The 17132-nt window shown below is 33.0% G+C and overlaps 3 protein-coding genes across 8 annotated transcripts; 2 read left to right on the top strand and 1 right to left on the bottom strand.

Moving 5' to 3' along the window:
• Nucleotides 1-457: 457 nt before the first annotated feature.
• LOC114185545 (uncharacterized) lies at nucleotides 458-2751 on the top strand. 3 transcript variants are annotated; one of them, XM_028073339.2, is made up of 4 exons: nucleotides 458-617; nucleotides 906-1384; nucleotides 1756-1941; nucleotides 2271-2751. In XM_028073339.2, the coding sequence occupies exons 2-4, from the start codon at nucleotides 920-922 to the stop codon at nucleotides 2547-2549; spliced, it is 930 nt and encodes a 309-aa protein (XP_027929140.1). In that variant the 5' UTR covers nucleotides 458-617; nucleotides 906-919; the 3' UTR covers nucleotides 2550-2751. The 3 variants fall into 3 exon arrangements, with proteins under 3 accessions (XP_027929140.1, XP_027929139.1, XP_085530233.1); XM_028073338.2 differs by having other exon boundaries at nucleotides 479-617; nucleotides 885-1384; XM_085674107.1 differs by lacking the exon at nucleotides 458-617 and having other exon boundaries at nucleotides 632-1384.
• A 1416-nt stretch (nucleotides 2752-4167) lies between these two features.
• On the top strand, nucleotides 4168-9440 carry LOC114185967 (protein disulfide isomerase-like 1-6). The gene is made up of 12 exons (XM_028073957.2): nucleotides 4168-4875; nucleotides 5385-5514; nucleotides 5742-5907; nucleotides 6297-6415; nucleotides 7649-7729; nucleotides 7819-7908; nucleotides 8004-8075; nucleotides 8153-8221; nucleotides 8511-8591; nucleotides 8729-8863; nucleotides 9041-9094; nucleotides 9183-9440. Exons 1-12 carry the CDS (start codon nucleotides 4397-4399, stop codon nucleotides 9270-9272), a joined length of 1566 nt encoding a protein of 521 aa, XP_027929758.2. The 5' UTR covers nucleotides 4168-4396; the 3' UTR covers nucleotides 9273-9440.
• A 1772-nt stretch (nucleotides 9441-11212) lies between these two features.
• On the bottom strand, nucleotides 11213-16283 carry LOC114186084 (sulfite exporter TauE/SafE family protein 3-like). 4 transcript variants are annotated; one of them, XM_028074098.2, is made up of 13 exons: nucleotides 16141-16283; nucleotides 15736-16008; nucleotides 15483-15642; nucleotides 13268-13468; nucleotides 13107-13171; nucleotides 12993-13020; nucleotides 12792-12892; nucleotides 12517-12603; nucleotides 12356-12406; nucleotides 12006-12227; nucleotides 11825-11918; nucleotides 11571-11711; nucleotides 11213-11468 (listed from the first exon to the last, which is right to left on the bottom strand). In XM_028074098.2, exons 2-13 carry the CDS (start codon nucleotides 15964-15966, stop codon nucleotides 11383-11385), a joined length of 1467 nt encoding a protein of 488 aa, XP_027929899.2. In that variant the 5' UTR covers nucleotides 15967-16008; nucleotides 16141-16283; the 3' UTR covers nucleotides 11213-11382. The 4 variants fall into 4 exon arrangements, with proteins under 4 accessions (XP_027929899.2, XP_027929902.2, XP_085529401.1 ...); XM_028074101.2 differs by having other exon boundaries at nucleotides 15736-16066; nucleotides 16141-16247; XM_085673275.1 differs by having other exon boundaries at nucleotides 11213-11464; nucleotides 11567-11711; nucleotides 15736-16194.
• Nucleotides 16284-17132: the final 849 nt, after the last annotated feature.

Raw genomic sequence — 17132 nt, forward strand, 5'->3', positions numbered from 1 at the left:
CATGTACGGTAAATTGAACTTTGGATTCAAAGTCAAAAGATGTTTCGATACGGTGCAATAAACCCCAATATTTGCTCGTGAAAACACAACTTTACCGAACCCTTTTTCCTGCAAAACTGATAGATAGGGTTTTTGAGATTTCATACACGTGAATTCCCGTCTTGTTTATTTAATCAGACGTTAACAACCTTGCATTAAAATATTTAAATGGTGCAACCAATTTTGTCATTGGGTACCCAAATGGCATTAGCGAAGTTCCTTTCTCGAGTGTTGTTTAGTGACTTAATCTGTTTTTGTAATTCGTAATCTGCATTATCCAACAAAACTAAACGTCAGAAATACATTATAGAACGCACCTAAAACGATAACAAATAACATCACGTTGCAGCATACACAAACAAGAGAGGACCCATAATATAATTAGACAATTGTCCTACTCCTATAATTGAAGGTTCAAGAATTATTTTTGCAGAAGTGGCTCTGCCCCACCAAGAAAAAAGACAACATAAGAAACTGTTGTTTTCTAATTTAAACACTCATATCAGAAAAAAATTGAAAAATAAAAACAAGCTGCCGACACTTATTCCCGACCCTGCTGAATTTGTGCAGCCAGTGAGGTTTGGTTCCGAGCCTTTCAACTCTATTATCCATTGCTCTTATTTATCCTTCAAGCTTAAGTTCTTATTCTGCACTTCACAGTGAAAGAAACACAATTGAATTGAGTTGAATGTGTGTTTGTTCATCATTTATCTATATTGAGTGTTGCATCTTTTGAGTTTCTCACTAGTTGTTCTTCTTTTTTCTGCTAGATATATATATATATACGTACAAATTCAGTTTGGTACTGACTTCACTCTATATCTTATAATAAACACCTATATCAGGTGTTTTTCTGTATTGTATAGTGATTCAGATTTTGATGATGTTGTCTGCAAAATCTGAATCCGATATCACAAGTTTAGCTCCTTCTTCACCTTCAAGGTCTCCAAAGCGTCCTGTGTACTATGTGCAGAGTCCTTCAAGGGATTCTCACGATGGAGACAAGTCATCTTCAATGCAGGCTACGCCAATATCTAACAGTCCAATGGAGTCTCCTTCACACCCTTCGTTTGGACGCCACTCTAGGAACTCTTCTGCAAGCCGTTTTTCTGGGATTTTCAGGTCATCTTCTGGAAGGAAAGGTAGTAGGAAGAGAAACGATAAGGGGTGGCCTGAGTGTGATGTGATTCTGGAAGAAGGTTCTTATCATGAGTTTGATGACAAGGGTTTCACAAGAAGATTACAAGCATTGATTGCTGTGTTTACCTTTGTGGTTGTTTTCACTGTGTTTTGCTTGATCATTTGGGGTGCTAGCAGACCTTACAAAGCAGAAGTTAATGTCAAGGTAAGAAAATTTATCAATTTGTGCTTGTGCTATGACTTTGGTTAGTTCTTGATTCCTCCAGCCATATGCATAGTTTGTTGTCTGAACCTGTCAATGGTTTACTTTCTATGTTAATCTATAAACTCTGTTTTATTTCAAATTATAACATGGATACCATGAATAAACCACTTAGAAACTTGTGTAGCAGTATACTAAGATTTTTGTTTCAATGTGCATAATTTACTCATTCAATTCCTAGATTATGATCGTGTAATACTCCACTTTTAAGCTGTTATTACTAGCACTGGTATGAGTCATGGGATTCTCATTACATGTCACTTGAAGTAGTTGGTAGTCACAGGGTATCTTGTTGATATTTTTGGTTGTTGCAGAGTTTGACGGTGCACAATATGTACGTTGGAGAGGGTTCAGACTTCACGGGTGTCATCACAAAAATGATGACACTTAATGTGACTTTGCGCATGAGCATCTATAACCCTGCTACATTTTTTGGAATTCATGTACACTCCACACCCATCAATCTTGTCTTCTCAGACATCACAGTTGCCTCAGGCCAGGTAAAAATTATCTCATCACTACAAAATTTAAGAACAAAAAGTAACTCAAATTCAAATTATACAAGAATTTAACGCAGTTCGACATACTTTGTCTACGTCCACGATTATTAGGAAGTATTTTTATTTGTGGTTAAAAATGAGAAAATAGAGTACTGTATAAAAATAAAATAAAAATAAAGACCCATAAATCCATTGTCTTAAGGTTTTGGGTTGATAGTGATGTCAATGTTTTGTGTAGCTGGACTCATGTCTCATTGGTGTTGTATCTTCTTATTTAACCCTTCTGTAAACCTAACACGATCTACATTGGTATATCTAACTTGTTGCAGCTGAAGAAATACTATCAGCCAAGAAAAAGTCACCGCATTGTATCAGTGAACGTAGAGGGTACAAAGGTTCCTCTGTATGGTGCTGGATCCACCATAACTGCCTCTCAAACTGGTGTTGAGGTTCCACTCACATTGAACTTTGAAATCCGGTCACGTGGAAATGTGGTGGGTAAACTGGTGAAGACAAAGCATCATAAGCAAATCACTTGTCCCTTGATCATCAACTCTTCCGGATCAAAACCTATCAAATTCAAAAGGAATTCATGCACCTATGAATGATGAATGATGAATGATGAATGTTCATTTTCAGAGACTTATAATCTGTTTTGAAACTGTACCTTAAAATTGCATAATCTATGGTCTGATCCTGGTGGCTTCAGATTAGAAGGTTGGTTTGGTTTGCAAGAGATGTAATATATGCACTCGGAAAAATACTTTACATACAACCACTCCCTTGAATCCATTCTGTAGTTTACTGTCATGAACCTTGTGCCAATAAATGCATGTAAATTTGAGTATGCGTATGAAAAAAATGAACAGAAAATTCGCCAGTTCATTACAGAGAAATTGATAAATCATCTTTAGAGAAAGCCCAAGTGAAATTGCGAAATTGTAGATTGATGAACAATCATTTGAGTCAGTTTATGCAGAACGTTTGAGCAAAGTATCATGATGTAGCTTAATGTTTAGGCATTGATATGGTTCGGATCATTTTGAAGAGAGTTAATTGTGTTAACATTGGAAAAAATTGAGCACAAGAATGATCTTAATTAACTAATAAGACAGCAATAGCAAAAAGGTTCTTCAGGTTATCTTTGTGGGATGCATACAAAAGAGCTTTCAATTTTATTTGGCTGTAAACGTGAATTGTCAAATTGCTCAATAATGATATTTCCACCACCATTGCATAGCTTGGATGGGTGGAAAATGGAAAGAAGATACTGAAAACAAACAGAGGTGTCTACCAAAAGCGGGTCGGATCCAGTTGGATTGGATACAACAACTTGTTCTAGAACGGGCTAGTCCGTCACTCTTTTTCTTATTTTTTTTTTTATTTTTAATTTTTTTTATACATAAATTTGTTTATATAATATATTATATATATATATATATTATATAATTTAATTTTTAATCATTAAAAAAAAATCGACAGAATAGGATGGACTGACCCGCCTTTAACCTGCCAGTTTGATAGGCTAGACAGACCAAGTTGCTGATGGTTAGAAGGTTGGAAACTTCAATCCAGTTCATCTTTTTCTTGGTGTCTAACGGATAAGTCCAACCCACTTTGACATACCAACAAAACCCAGTGAGAAAATTATAAAAAATTTTAACTGTATTTTTTATTTTATTTAATGATATTTTTTTTTATAAAAGTATGTTAAGTTTTTTTATTTATAAAAAAATATTTTAAGAAGAATATTAGGAAATTAATAAAATTTAATGTAACCAATTTATTTCCAAAATTTGTCTGAAATTAGTTTTTTTTTTCTCTCATAAAAGTCGGTGCTTGTTTGTTTAAAGCCGTTTTTCATAAACAAGATTATGTCACTGGGTCAAAATGATGTGTACACGCTGATTGATGGGAATGTTATTTCTATTTTCAACTTTCAATAACTAATTACAATATTTCCACCATTATCTTTACATTTTAAACTTACATTTTTATGCTTTTTTACATATATAGGTTAATCTAGTAGTTGATTTTAAGAAACACTTCTAATACAAGAACCTGTATGTACTTTTTCATTTTTTTTTTAATTTTCAACAAACTGATCAACTATTTTTTATTGATCGGTAAATAAAATGGAGGAAGTTCTCCTGCTCATAAAAATCTGAATTTTTAGAAAAAAAGGAACACTTTGTTGTTGTTTTTTTTTTTTCTCTATGGTCAAGAATAGTGGCAGGTTTGGAGTCTCCTGAAATCTTGTTAACATGGTGGCCCTGAAATTAAGGCGCATCCGTAGTTTGTCACTGTGCCCTTCTAAACCATTCTCCGCAGCGTTTTATTTCCCACTTCACGCACATCTTCACTGATGTGCATTCTGCCACTTTTACCAATTTCCCAAACCTTTCACAAACCCCATCAGATCTTGATCCCTGACCAATTCTACTAGACAAAAAACATGTCTACGAGGAAACCCATCTTGAGATTCATCTTCGTCCTTCTCTCCCTTCTCCTCGTACTGAAGTTTAATGTTGCAACAGAGATTGAGGATGAGTTGGAGGAGCTGTTAGCGGTGGACGAGGAAGTAGAGCGTGAAGCCGATGGGGGTGGCGAGAAGTTATCAGAAGCAGAGGTTTTAAGCAAAGCCCAAAGAATCGTTATTGAGCTCAACAACGAAAACACAGAGCGGGTTGTTAATGGAAACGAGTTTGTTCTGGTTCTGGGGTATGCACCTTGGTGTCCAAGGAGTGCTGAGCTCATGCCCCATTTTGCTGAGGCTGCAACTTCTCTGAAGGAATTGAAAGTCCCTATTGTTATGGCCAAACTTGATGCTGACAGGTACCCAAAGCCCGCATCTTTCCTTGGTGTCAAAGGCTTCCCCACTTTGCTTCTCTTTGTCAATGGCACCTCTCAGCCCTACTCTGGTGGTTTTACTGCGTAAGATGCTCTAACTCTTCTCACTTATTATTGGCTTCTCCGATTTGTATCCAATACTGATTCTACTCTTCATTCACATGTATTGGTGAAGTATTCAAACCTTTATTTAAAAAAGGTTATGAGAATGTAATACTGCTACATGATACTTAGAAAACATGTACAATGTAGATTCATATAGACATTAATGAAACTTATCGAAATTGTCCTCTCTATGTATGATTTCAAGAAAGGGATGAGATTTAGAGGACTATTATTCAAGAAGCAACTTTTGATGGTAATGATTTATAATCTATGTTTTTAATAGTGTACTGGAACTATGTTCTTAATTTGGATTTGCTGAACTGCAATTATATATTTACTATGTTTTAAGAGTTTTTGTTCATATCTGGATACAATATACATTTAAAATAATCATATCCCCGTATCTGGATTCGTGTATCCTATCTTTTTGTGTGTGCTGTTTTAGCTTTAAATGTTTATTGGCTTATTTGTTTTCATGATGCTTTCAGGGATGATATGGTGATATGGACAAGAAAAAAGACTGGTACTCCTGTTATTCGGATAAGTTCAGTGGTAGAAGCAGAGAAGTTTCTGAGGAAGTATCAAAAGTTTCTCCTTGGTCGGTTTGATAAATTTGAGGTAAGTGAAATTTTAATGTAAGGCATGCTGGGGTTATCATACTTGATTTTCCATATTGGCACAAGGTTCAAACGAGTGAGAGTTGTGGAGTTGATCAATCAATTAATGTAATATTTGGTGCTGCAGATTATTTTTTGTTAATGAATTTCCTGTTGATAAAAAACACATTTACATTACCCTTGAATTTGGTTGTGTGGTAATATAGCATATATTTTTACACATCGCAGGGACCTGATTATGAGGAATTTGTGAGTGCTGCAAAGTCTGATAATGAAACCCAATTTGTTGAAGTAAATCAGGTAGAGCTTGCCAAAGTTCTTTATCCAGCTATCAATTCTAAAGGTCGTTTTCTTGGGATTGTTAAGAGTGAACCAGAAAGATACACTGTATATGGTAAGTCTGTTTTTGGTTTGTAACTTTCTAGCCATGTGTTGGATTCGCTCTACTATTTCTTCATTAAAATATTAAGTAAAACAGATAGTGATATTAATTGGTAATACGAGTATCACTCAAAGTGGCTATAGCTTAAGATGTGAATTCTATACTTGTTGCAAATTAGAACCATGCAAAAAGAGTAATAAACTAGAATCTCCCGGCTGGGTATTATATATACATATCAGATTTATATTATTTAAACAGTTAAAATTTGGTGGAACTGCATTATGGCATGTTTATGTATAACATGATTTTTTTCCCTCTTACCTCTGTCTGTTTTCAAGCACCCAAATGGTGAGGAGTGAGGACTTACTAAAGCAACATGCAAAACTTTCCTGATTGTGCAGATGGAGCTTTCACAATGAATAAGATACTGGAGTTTGTAGACTACAACAAGTTTCCATTAGTTACAACGCTGACTGAAATGAATTCTGTCAGAGTCTATGCCAGCCCTGTGAAGCTTCAGGTCGGTATTATATCCATATTTAATCTATAATAGATATTCTTTTGACTTGCAATTCATCTTGTTCTTAGAAATAAGGATCATTCGAGTGGATCTAGACCATGATTGATAGTTGTCCCTAGAGAGGGAAGTGGTAACAATGATGAAAGAGGGGCTCTCACTAGGGTGGATAAAGAATGGACTGGTAGGGCTTTGAATAGGGTCACGAAAGAAAGGAGGTGGAGACGTATTATCCTCTTGACCAGAATTAGAGGTGTTGCTTGCCATGAAATCTAACTTGCCTCGGGTACCATAAAAGGCAAACAGAAAAGGAATAAAGATGAAATTTAGGCATAAAATCTCTGTATTTTTGTCTCCAATGATTGCAAGAATATATGGCATGTTTACACACAACATGACCTAATAGGATAAGATAGGATATAAGCATACGCCTATAATATTCCTCTGCAATTGAGACAACTCATATTCTTGTATGTACACTTTGCATTTAAAGAGAACGTATCATGTTGTTCTTAAGCTTGAATTAGGTTCCTCTATTATTACATATGATACTCAACACAAATATTTTTGTCAATATTCAATAAATCTATAACTATAACCAGAGTTAATTACGGTAAACTCTTCTGTGGTAATGAATGTTCTGGTTGAACAATGACTAGATTTTGATTATTTGACATTATGGTTGGTTTTACTTTTAATTATTAGGTATAAATTACTATTTGAGTATGTGATACCAATAAAAATAAATCAGACAATCACTCTAACAAGTCTTTCATCTCATCAAAATCATAATCTCTTCTATGATTTTCCATGTGTTGATCACTTGGTGACCACCTTGATGGTTGATAGTTGATAATTGAAACAAATGTGAGTGTATATGTAAAGGAAATGAATGTCTTTTTCAGCACTAATTGAGCATATTTCTTTTGTACAAAAGTATTCCGGAAAATCTGAACAACAAAAGAACTAAGTTGTGGTTGTTCTCATCCCATTTGATTTTCAATAACAGTAGTTTGGTTAAAAGACTAAAAGACCTTGCAGAAACTAAGCCACTAACAGACTTACTAAAGTTTCTCCAACTGCACTCCAACAAATGGGCCTTCTTTGTTGTCAATCAATAATAAATTTAACTCATCATGGGCTGTATGGACTGTTCCTTGTTAATTTAATTTTTAATGTTTCTGTTCAAGCTTGCTAATTACTAATAATCGATGTTAATCATTTACTTTTTTCTAGGTTTTGGTCTTTGCAAACATTGATGACTTCAAGCTTCTTCTTGATCCTCTTCAAGATGTTGCAAGAACATTCAAGTCAAAGGTGATTAACTTTGGCCTACATGTGGGGCTTTAAAACCATTTTCCTGCATTTTACAGAACTTCTGGTCTAATTCTTTTATTTAAATGCAGATAATGTTTATATATGTGGATATTGATGATGAGAACCTTGCAAAGCCGTTCTTAACATTGTTCGGTCTTGAAGAATCAAAAAAACCTGTGGTTAGTTTATTAGTTAGTAACAATGATATTTACGGTTGTATTAGTTTAAATAATCTTGGCTACTGATGTGATTTACTTCTTTGTTTGCCAAATAGGTCGCCGCATTTAATAATGGAATGAGCTCAAAATATTTGTTGGAATCAAAACCAACACGAAGCAATATTGAAGTACTATTTGCTCTTCTGTTTATTTTAGTGATCACCTACAAAAGGAGACTAATTAATGTTAAAATGGCATTCTGCAGGACTTCTGCAATAATCTTGTGCAAGGTTCTTTGGCACCTTACTTCAAGTCACAACCAATTCCAGATAACGTGAGTATCATTTAAAATTTTTGCATAATTTTCTTATACGTGTAAGGTATCTTACTCCCTTTAGTTTCAAACAATTCAAGAAATTAGCTGCTGTCAGTGTCATATGTGGTACTTTAGTTTTTTTTAAATCAAATTGAATGCATCAAATATGTCAGATTCATTCTGAGAGATATAGTGTTCTCTATGATTATAATGATATAATTGAACCCTAAAAGAAGTTGTTTATTTTAGTCCAGAAAACTTATTTCAATGTCTTGTTAATTAATGATCACGGCATTGGAAATTGCAGACTGAAGCAAGTGTCCATGTTATTGTTGGGAAGACATTTGATGATGAAATTTTGAGCAGCAAGAAGGATGTGCTCTTGGAGGTTTGCAAAGTTTCATCCCTTCTATATTATGTCATTTGCTCCAACTTCATTAGTTTGTTCGTGTTGGATATAAAAAATAAAATTTTCAAGTGTATTTACTTGGTGGATTTTCGCTCATTAGTCGTGACTGAAAACAGGTGTTTACACCTTGGTGTATCAACTGTGAGGCCACTAGCAAACAGGTAGAGAAATTGGCAAAGCACTACAAAGGATCAAGTAGTCTAGTGTTTGCAAGGATAGATGCTTCAGCGAATGAACATCCAAACCTGCAAGTAAGCGTAATGAAAATCTTTGTTGTCTCTACTTTTCATGGCAGAACAGCTCATAGACTTTTTTGTGAAAATTTAAGATCCTGGGGATTTATCAAGGACAAATGGTTTTTCCATATTGACTACTAACATGATGAAAGTTTATGTACTGAAAATGCATTTTATCTTTGCTTATTTCAGGTGAATGACTACCCCACACTTCTGCTTTACAGAGCAGATGATAAGGCAAATCCGGTAAGTACTTGTCTGAACTCCGATTTTGGTGATAGAATTTCGGTTTATATAGTTGCCACTCTATATAACCAAACATTTTCTTATGCAGATCAAACTTTCTACAAAATCTGGTTTGAAAGAATTGGCTGCATCCATCAACAAATATCTAAAAGTGAAGAATGTCAAAGATGAGTTATAGAACACAAAAAAGTTCTGGGAGAAAAACATTCAACCATCTTGAAAGTAAACAAACATTACATAGAAAGAAACAAGTATAATTGTTGCCTTGGGAAAGCATTTTCTAATTGGTATTCTTTCCCTTGCCGTTTTGCTTAACCAAATATAAGTCACTTTATTATTTGAATTAGTTCTAGAGATGTCAAATTTGACCAATGTCCATGGGCTAGCCCTGGTCCATTCCTTAGTAACCCTTTGAGAGGGGGTCCAAATGAGCCGACCAAAAAACAGTCTCAGCTCTCAAAGTCTCTTTTTAAGTGGGTTAAGATCAGGATCAAGTCTGTTTGATCTATTAAAATACTTTAACTAATTCTTAAAAATAATATTTTAAGTTTGAGTCAAAGATGGAATCAAGCCGTCTCAGGTCGATCCAGATCGAAGGTCAAGACTTGATCACTGGGACAGGTCGAACCAAAGACAGACAGACTTTTTTAATTGGGGGCCTTTTAGTCTTGTGGACTTTTTTAACCACAATCCGCGGCCAAGTTATTTGAACCGGATCAAATTAACGGCTCTAATTAGCTCATGCTAAATCGTGAAAAGCTAGGTATATTATTAGTACGTGATGTACAAGAGAACATCACATGTATCACCATTTTTATTGTCCGAAAAAGGGTTATTGAGCTCTAACCGTTGAGCAAGTTCACGTGCTTGTGTTGGGGAAAATGAAAAATAGTCTGAGTGCTAGTCTGGCATGTCAATAATTATGCTAGAATTTTCAGTTTCCATCTTATCATTTTCCACCAAACATTTTACCATTAAATACTGAGTAGCAAGGTACAGATATCAATCAAACCAAGACTTCACATTTATGCTTTGAACAACTTGATAAACGTTTGATGTTGACAATGTATTAGTGCAATTGGCCTAACCTAACCCTCTGCATGGACCGGCAACAATAATTGTCACTGCTTATTTTCCTTTCACCATTATTCTTTTTTTTTTATTATTTCTAAAATTGGTAAAGGATTCTCCGATAAGCACGAGTAGTGAGGAGGAAGACAAAACATGTCTAAAACTGAATGTATACAGACAATGTAAAGAAGTATTGCACTATTATTTAATCATAATATATATATATATATATATATATATATATATATATATATATATATAAAAGCTTGTTTATTTTTATTGTAACTATCTTAAAAATAGTAGAAAATATTATATGTTTATCTTATTGACAATTGTATAAAAACTTGCATTGGCATGCCCATTAATACGATATATTTTATTCACCCTCACTCAAAATTTTCATATTTATAACTGAGGTAAATATATTGGGAGTTGCTTTGTTTTTCTGGGGGCTACATAATTCAATGTATGCAGAAATCACATGTGGTATTATAGTTATTGAACATTCTTAATTATTTGGATATAGGCATGATTGGTTGGAAAATGACTACATGCTTATGGGTAAAGTTTCTTCTTCTATACAAATGGTTCATTGGTCATTTAGAGGAAGTCGGAGAAAATGTATAGATATTTATCAACAGATTGAGTTTAAGTATTCTTATTGCAAAATAAATTGAATTTTTTTATTAGAAAATAAGATTTACTGTGTAAAATAGTTCTTGATTTCTTTTATAATAAGTTTTAACGGCCTATGTCTAGAGTTATTTAATTGTTTAATTAAAAATTTTCCTTTGTTTTTACATACATGGATTTGATCCGGTCTTTCCACACTTTTTGTATTTATTTTTTAAAAATATTTTTCATGACAAATAAATAATAATTTTTTTATATTTATTTCAATTACATAGTCTAAATAATAAAAATGGTAATAATTATAATTATTATCACCAGATAATTTAAACTGATAATGAATAAAATTTTAAAAAGGTGGCTTTTAGAGACACTTCATAATTTCCTAATGTGAGAACTAGATCCAAGATACTGGCATGCTTGACAAACAATTAAATGCTGCATTTTTTATGCTTAAAATTCATGACAAAAACACTACCAAAATTAAGACATGGTAAGAAAATTCGAATTGAAAAACAATTGAAAAATGTGAATTAAATAGTCCGTTCCTTGAAATTGAATCTACAAATAGCCTGAATTTCGTTGCTTTAGGCCGCGTAGGTACAAAGGTTTTCAAAACCCATGTACTGTTGATGTTCAATTTTTTGGATCATGTTTGCTATGCCAACACTACCTGCAATGATATAATCGAAATAAAAAAAATGAAACAATGTCAATAAAACATTTGCAAAAATACGAGGTTCTAGGCATGAACAGAAATGCTAATGAGACTTGCCTAGTGATAGTGCACTGACAAAAATGGTGCCAGAGAGGATGAAAATGATGAGTGATGCTCTCCCTAACAAGGCAACCAGCTTTTTCACTAAAACTTGCCCAACAAAGGCCGCAAGAGTGGATACAGCCACAAAGTAAAGAGCTACAAGAGGCCATCAGAGTGAACATTTGAAATTATATATATGATTTGAAACCATAATGCTATTAGTTGCTTAATTAGTTCTACACCAATTATTAATCATTCACCATACTTACTATAAGGAATGGGAAAACGATTCAAAAGGTAGTATTCCACCACTGACATAGATGCAGAAAATGTCATGGCAAAAGTAGCTGTAGCACTTGACACCTGCACAGAAAACAAAATCGCCACTCACAACGTTCTGCAGAAACCTCAATCAACTTTACTCTGTTGTAGAAGGATGAAAAGTGGTACCTGAGGAGGGATTCCTAACTCGAGAAAAAGAGGTCCCAAAATGAATCCTCCACCAAGACCAAGCAAGCCACCAACCATACCAGCACAAATGCCACAGGCAGAATACATAATTAACTGGTGTGGTCGCCATTGTGTTTGTTGATCTCCTTTCGACGCTATCACTGTCTTCCCTTTGTATAAACGCACGGCCTGAAAGGTTGTCACTCCTAAAGCCACAGGGACCTGCAAAAAAACAAGAAATATGATCACTATCATGCCCTTCTCTAACGTTGTTTTTTCCATGCAGAGTTAATTCGAACCAAAAGCAACTCTGTTGCACTTCATGTCATGTGGAAATGATATTTATGCACCTGTAATATATTAAGTATCCAGTACTCGATTGAACAAGTTGTTGTGTGACTCTGTTTGAAAACAAAGAAAGCCATGGTTTAATCAGTATTCCACGTATACTCATGCAACAAAGAAAGTATGAAAATTGCGGATTTAAATTGCTCATCAGACAGATACCAACTTTTCCAATTTCGCATGCAAGTATAACGACCCAGACAGTGAAAAGTATTCCAAGTGCTTTCCAGCGAATATTCCCAACCAGAGATCTCTGCATGGCAGTCACATGCGTCATTCCCATAAATAATAGATTTGTCAGTAGAAGCTGCTTACTGACAAAGTTTAGTGAACAAAACTATTTTATATATATATATATATATATATATATATATATATATATATATATATAAAATGAATCGCCATTGATGTTAAGTTTCATTTTTAATTCATCAGTCTCACCTTTTGGTTGGATTTTTCAGGAACCGCATGATTACTTCCGTTTGGGGCTGTTGGGCCTCCTGGTAGAGGCTCATATGCGACCTCCTCAGTTCTTTCGGCGCCTAAGTAGAGTGTGGATTATATCACATGATAGTTTTGGAAACCACAAACAACTGAACTTATTACAAACATCTAGAATACACTTTTCACTGACCTACTTACCATTTAACTGTGATTGTCTAGCAGATTCCTGGAATTATAACCGGAGATGCATTAAAAGGATGTAAGAAAACAAAACACAAATTTATTAGCAATTCCTCAAGATATGTAAATCACCTTCTTGATAATGGTTTCTTTTTTCCATGTCTCAATCCCCTTTAGCAATGCCTTGGTTGCAATTCCTGTTTTGTACACGCACAGATAAGTTCGTCAAAAGAACGGCATCGAAAGAAGAGGAAAAAAAAATGATGAAAAGTTAAATTCTTAATGGTTCTTGCCTACGAAAATAATAATTAGCAAGATTGTGATCATCCAATCAGCGAAAATAACATTGAAGACAACTCCAATGCTGATTCCAAGCACCAGCACTGGTTGGAAAAGAAGTGCCAAATCGTAATCAATGACTGGCATGTCAAGTGTTGGGTGCTTTTGCTTCAAATTGTAGAAAACGGTTGATGCGGCTCCACCAGTAATCATACCTTCATACATATCAAACGTCAGCACTTGAAAATATACCGGTTGTTCAATATCTTCGTGAAATTGTTTTTTCAATCAAATTCATGTTTTGCCACTTTTCAACAGACAAAGATACAAAAACTTTTTTTTTATATAAAATATGACATGAATTTTTATGAATAAAATAACTAAAAACATTTATATCGTAAAGTTTTTTCATAAGGATTAGAAAGTGTGAAGAGTAAAAGTAGTATGAAGACGCATTAGAATAATGAATTTTATGAAACTTTATGAACACAACTTTGTCCAAAAGTGGCAAACTGGTAGCTATGGTGAAGAATCATGATTGAAGCCATGAAACAACATTCTTATCCTCGTGCTCACCTTTTTATTACTAAAACAATGCTCAGTATAATGAAGACAGAGATAAAATAAATAAATTAAAGAAAAGCTAAAATAATAGATATATGCAAACTTAAAATCTCAAAAGTTAATTTTTCCACTGTGCTAGGAATAGTGCGATAATTGTATTATTTCTATTGTTATATTCAATTGCAATTGAAACTAATTTTTTATAGGCGTAAATTTATTAAAAAAATATTTTAAGATAAATAATTTCGTTTAATATAAAAGAACCAGCTTCTGCTTCAGAAAAGAATACATAATACTGAAAGAACTATAGAAAAATAATCAGAAGACGTACATTTTTATATTGAAAAACAGTTTATGTTTCAGATTTTTTTTACTAAGTTCCAAGTGTTGGTCTCCAGTACCTTGCTTATTTTAAAAATAATTTATTTTTTTCTATAAAGAACTGAAATTAAGAGAGAAAAAAAAAAACCTCAATCTTGAAGATATTCGAATTATACGGTTTCCAAAGTCTGGGTTTTAATCTATCCACACAATTGGACGAAATGTCACAGCAAAAGAGAAAGATTCGTCTTTTAACTTTTTCAATAAGTTTTTCTTATTTCAGATATACCTAATAATATAAAATATTTTATTCTTTTTCACACGAGTTGAACAGCATATATTATAGTAAATCAGCATTAACTTAATTATAAATTTATATATACAGGAAATAAATATGTTGTTTAATACAAAAAAAAATGCCTTAAAAGTTAATCTGGCCCATGCGTAAAAGTTAAATTTATTTATTTTAAGTATTTTATCTTAATTAAATTAAAAGTGCTTGATGTAAATTATTTTACGCAGTGCGCTTTTATAATATAAAAAAGGTCTAAAATATAAAAATATAATTAAAAACTAAATTTCCAAGTATTTAATAAACATAATTGGGATATCAAGCCAAAAGATAAATTGTCTTTATTCCAACTTTAAATTCAAAGGAATTCGATCCAACTTAAACAAAACTATTGAATAATAATAATAATAATAATAATAATAATAATAATAATAATAATAATAATAATAAACAACTAAAATATTCAATGTATTTTATTAATTCAATTTATATTTGAAAAATATTTAAATATTCAATTCTCTAAATATTATATGATATAATCTATGTTAAAAATATACTAAAAAATATATTTTAAAATTACAAACTGATAGAGAGGAAGAGAGAAACCATATATTATAACCCAATTGAAACTATTCAATCTAATGAAGATTTGACAAGGTTAGATCGTCATAAAAAAAACATTGGAACACGATCAAATCCAATCTCTCACTTTTTTTTCATTGGAGTATTATGGAACTGTTCAAACCTATCAAATCACAGTCCAACTTCTCTGTACACTCTTTGAAAATAAGACACAATCACATTCTTTTGTCACTAGTAGTCTTAATATTAACAATAAACACACAAATTTCACTGGTAACGGTTTGTATTTTGCAACTTAATCAGAACGAATTCAAAGTTTGCAATGAAACTTAATCATAAATACCCTAAATTTGAGGAAATTTAGCAACTTGTTTTTGTTTTTGTTTTTCAAATACCAGTTCATAAACACACACAAAAGATAGAGCCGAAGATTCTTTTATCTGATATAGAGAGAGATCTGTAATACTTACATTTGGATATTGCAGTGGCTGATTTTGGATCAAATCCAATGATGAGGGAAAGCATGGTGACAAATATGCCACCGCCACCAACACCTCCCACAGTTCCGAATGCAGATCCTAAGAACCCTATTATCGTCCCTGTCACTATTCTCCAACCAAATTCTATGTCCTGCAAATTAAACCACTCATCATCGTACAACAAATACTTACAAAAAAGAGAAACAGAGAGAAGAGTTTTGGTGAATGAGTGAGAGTATATTACTGGCCAAGTGTGTTGGTATCCTGATCCAGACGAGCTCCACAAAAAGTTCGCAACTTTAGAAAGAAAACCAGAACCCTCCCTTGTCTCAACCATGGTGGGATCCATGGTTTTCTCATTTGGGTTTTCATGAACAGAAACAGAAAGAGAGGGTGAGACAAAAAGAAGAAACACTGTAAAAATCACTCCAACTACTCGCACGTCCCACCCATGTTTTGATCCATTCAGAGCCATGTTGTGTGTGTTTTTGCTCGCCAAAGCCAAGACTCAACCTTGCTGAATAAAAAGTATCATAAACCCAAAACAACAACAAAGCTTATGCTAGTTACTCTTCCTGCAAGAATCAATAATCAAGCACATGTGTGGTAGGTAAGGAAGTGATGAAAACTGAGTCTGAGAAAGAAAAACCTCTTTTTCCCTCAGACGAGTAATAATTGTTGAACCAAGCACACTTACGATTCCTCCTCCTTTTCACTCTCTTTATATTTCTTATTTCATTTCATACACACTTCTCCTTTTAAAACCCTCACCTTTTCTGGTTTCACTTTTTCTCACCAAAAATACTATTTTTCATACCAAAACAACCACTTATCAACTCTATTAAAAACGTGTCTGCCACTGTTCTTATTCTTCTCATTCAAATGGAGAATCCTTATTGTTTTCATTAATTTTTTTACATTTTTTTCATGACTTTTTTCCTTTTCGTTCCACCTGAAGTTATGGAATATCCAATTAGGCACCATTTAAAGTTATATCTTAAAATGCTGAGTCAGGAATGAGTTGGATTAAAGACTTTTTCTCATCCCATCCCTGCCACTTGAGTGTTAGAATATCAGTAAACACATTACACTTTATTTTATAAAGGTGATTATGAAATGAATTGGATTAATATTGTTGGAATTTTTGTTTTATTTTGGATTTTGTCATGAGTTTTTATTGCAATAGAACATGTTTTTTTTGTTCATTTATCTTAAAATATTTTCATTGATCTAAGAGCCTGTGGTTAAATCTTAATACGAAGAAATGTATTTTTTTTTTCTAATGTAAAGGGATAAACCAAAAGATAGATCACTTTTGAATTGTGAGTTGTCGATATAAGAACAAAATCTTAAGATTTAATTTGAATCTTTATTTTTTCTTATATATCATTTAACTTAACACATTTTTTAACAAATCTAACTCGATTTGAAATTTGTGAAAAAATAAATTATACTACTTTTGGAAGAAGGCAAGTAAATAGATAGACGAAAAAAGAAAAAAAAAATAAGGAAAGGAATTTGCTTGATTCAGAAAATATATTTTTTATTTAATACTTTTTAAATATAATTGATATGGTAATATAATTTTATATGTAATGTCATTGTGTATGTTAAAAATTAAGAGGAAGAGCTAGATATTAT

This window comes from Vigna unguiculata, chromosome 5 (assembly GCF_037176805.1).
Source record: "Vigna unguiculata cultivar grain cowpea cultivar isolate G323 ecotype 2 chromosome 5, ASM3717680v1, whole genome shotgun sequence".
Taxonomy (NCBI): Eukaryota; Viridiplantae; Streptophyta; class Magnoliopsida; order Fabales; family Fabaceae; genus Vigna; species Vigna unguiculata.

What these genes read in the sequence shown, in the direction of transcription:
- LOC114185545 (XM_028073339.2), top strand. Translation starts at nt 920, where the DNA reads ATGATGTTGTCTGCAAAATCTGAATCCGATATCACAAGTTTAGCTCCT. An exon ending in AAGCAGAAGTTAATGTCAAG is followed by an intron (nt 1,385 to 1,755) that starts GTAAGAAAATTT and finishes TGGTTGTTGCAG; the next exon opens with AGTTTGACGGTGCACAATAT. An exon ending in TCACAGTTGCCTCAGGCCAG is followed by an intron (nt 1,942 to 2,270) that starts GTAAAAATTATC and finishes AACTTGTTGCAG; the next exon opens with CTGAAGAAATACTATCAGCC.
- LOC114185967 (XM_028073957.2), top strand. Translation starts at nt 4,397, where the DNA reads ATGTCTACGAGGAAACCCATCTTGAGATTCATCTTCGTCCTTCTCTCC. An exon ending in AGAAGGATGTGCTCTTGGAG is followed by an intron (nt 8,592 to 8,728) that starts GTTTGCAAAGTT and finishes GACTGAAAACAG; the next exon opens with GTGTTTACACCTTGGTGTAT. An exon ending in CAGATGATAAGGCAAATCCG is followed by an intron (nt 9,095 to 9,182) that starts GTAAGTACTTGT and finishes TTTCTTATGCAG; the next exon opens with ATCAAACTTTCTACAAAATC.
- LOC114186084 (XM_028074098.2), bottom strand. Translation starts at nt 15,966, where the DNA reads ATGGCTCTGAATGGATCAAAACATGGGTGGGACGTGCGAGTAGTTGGA. An exon ending in GCTAATTATTATTTTCGTAG is followed by an intron (nt 13,172 to 13,267) that starts GCAAGAACCATT and finishes TGTACAAAACAG; the next exon opens with GAATTGCAACCAAGGCATTG. An exon ending in GGATACTTAATATATTACAG is followed by an intron (nt 12,228 to 12,355) that starts GTGCATAAATAT and finishes GTTTTTTTGCAG; the next exon opens with GTCCCTGTGGCTTTAGGAGT.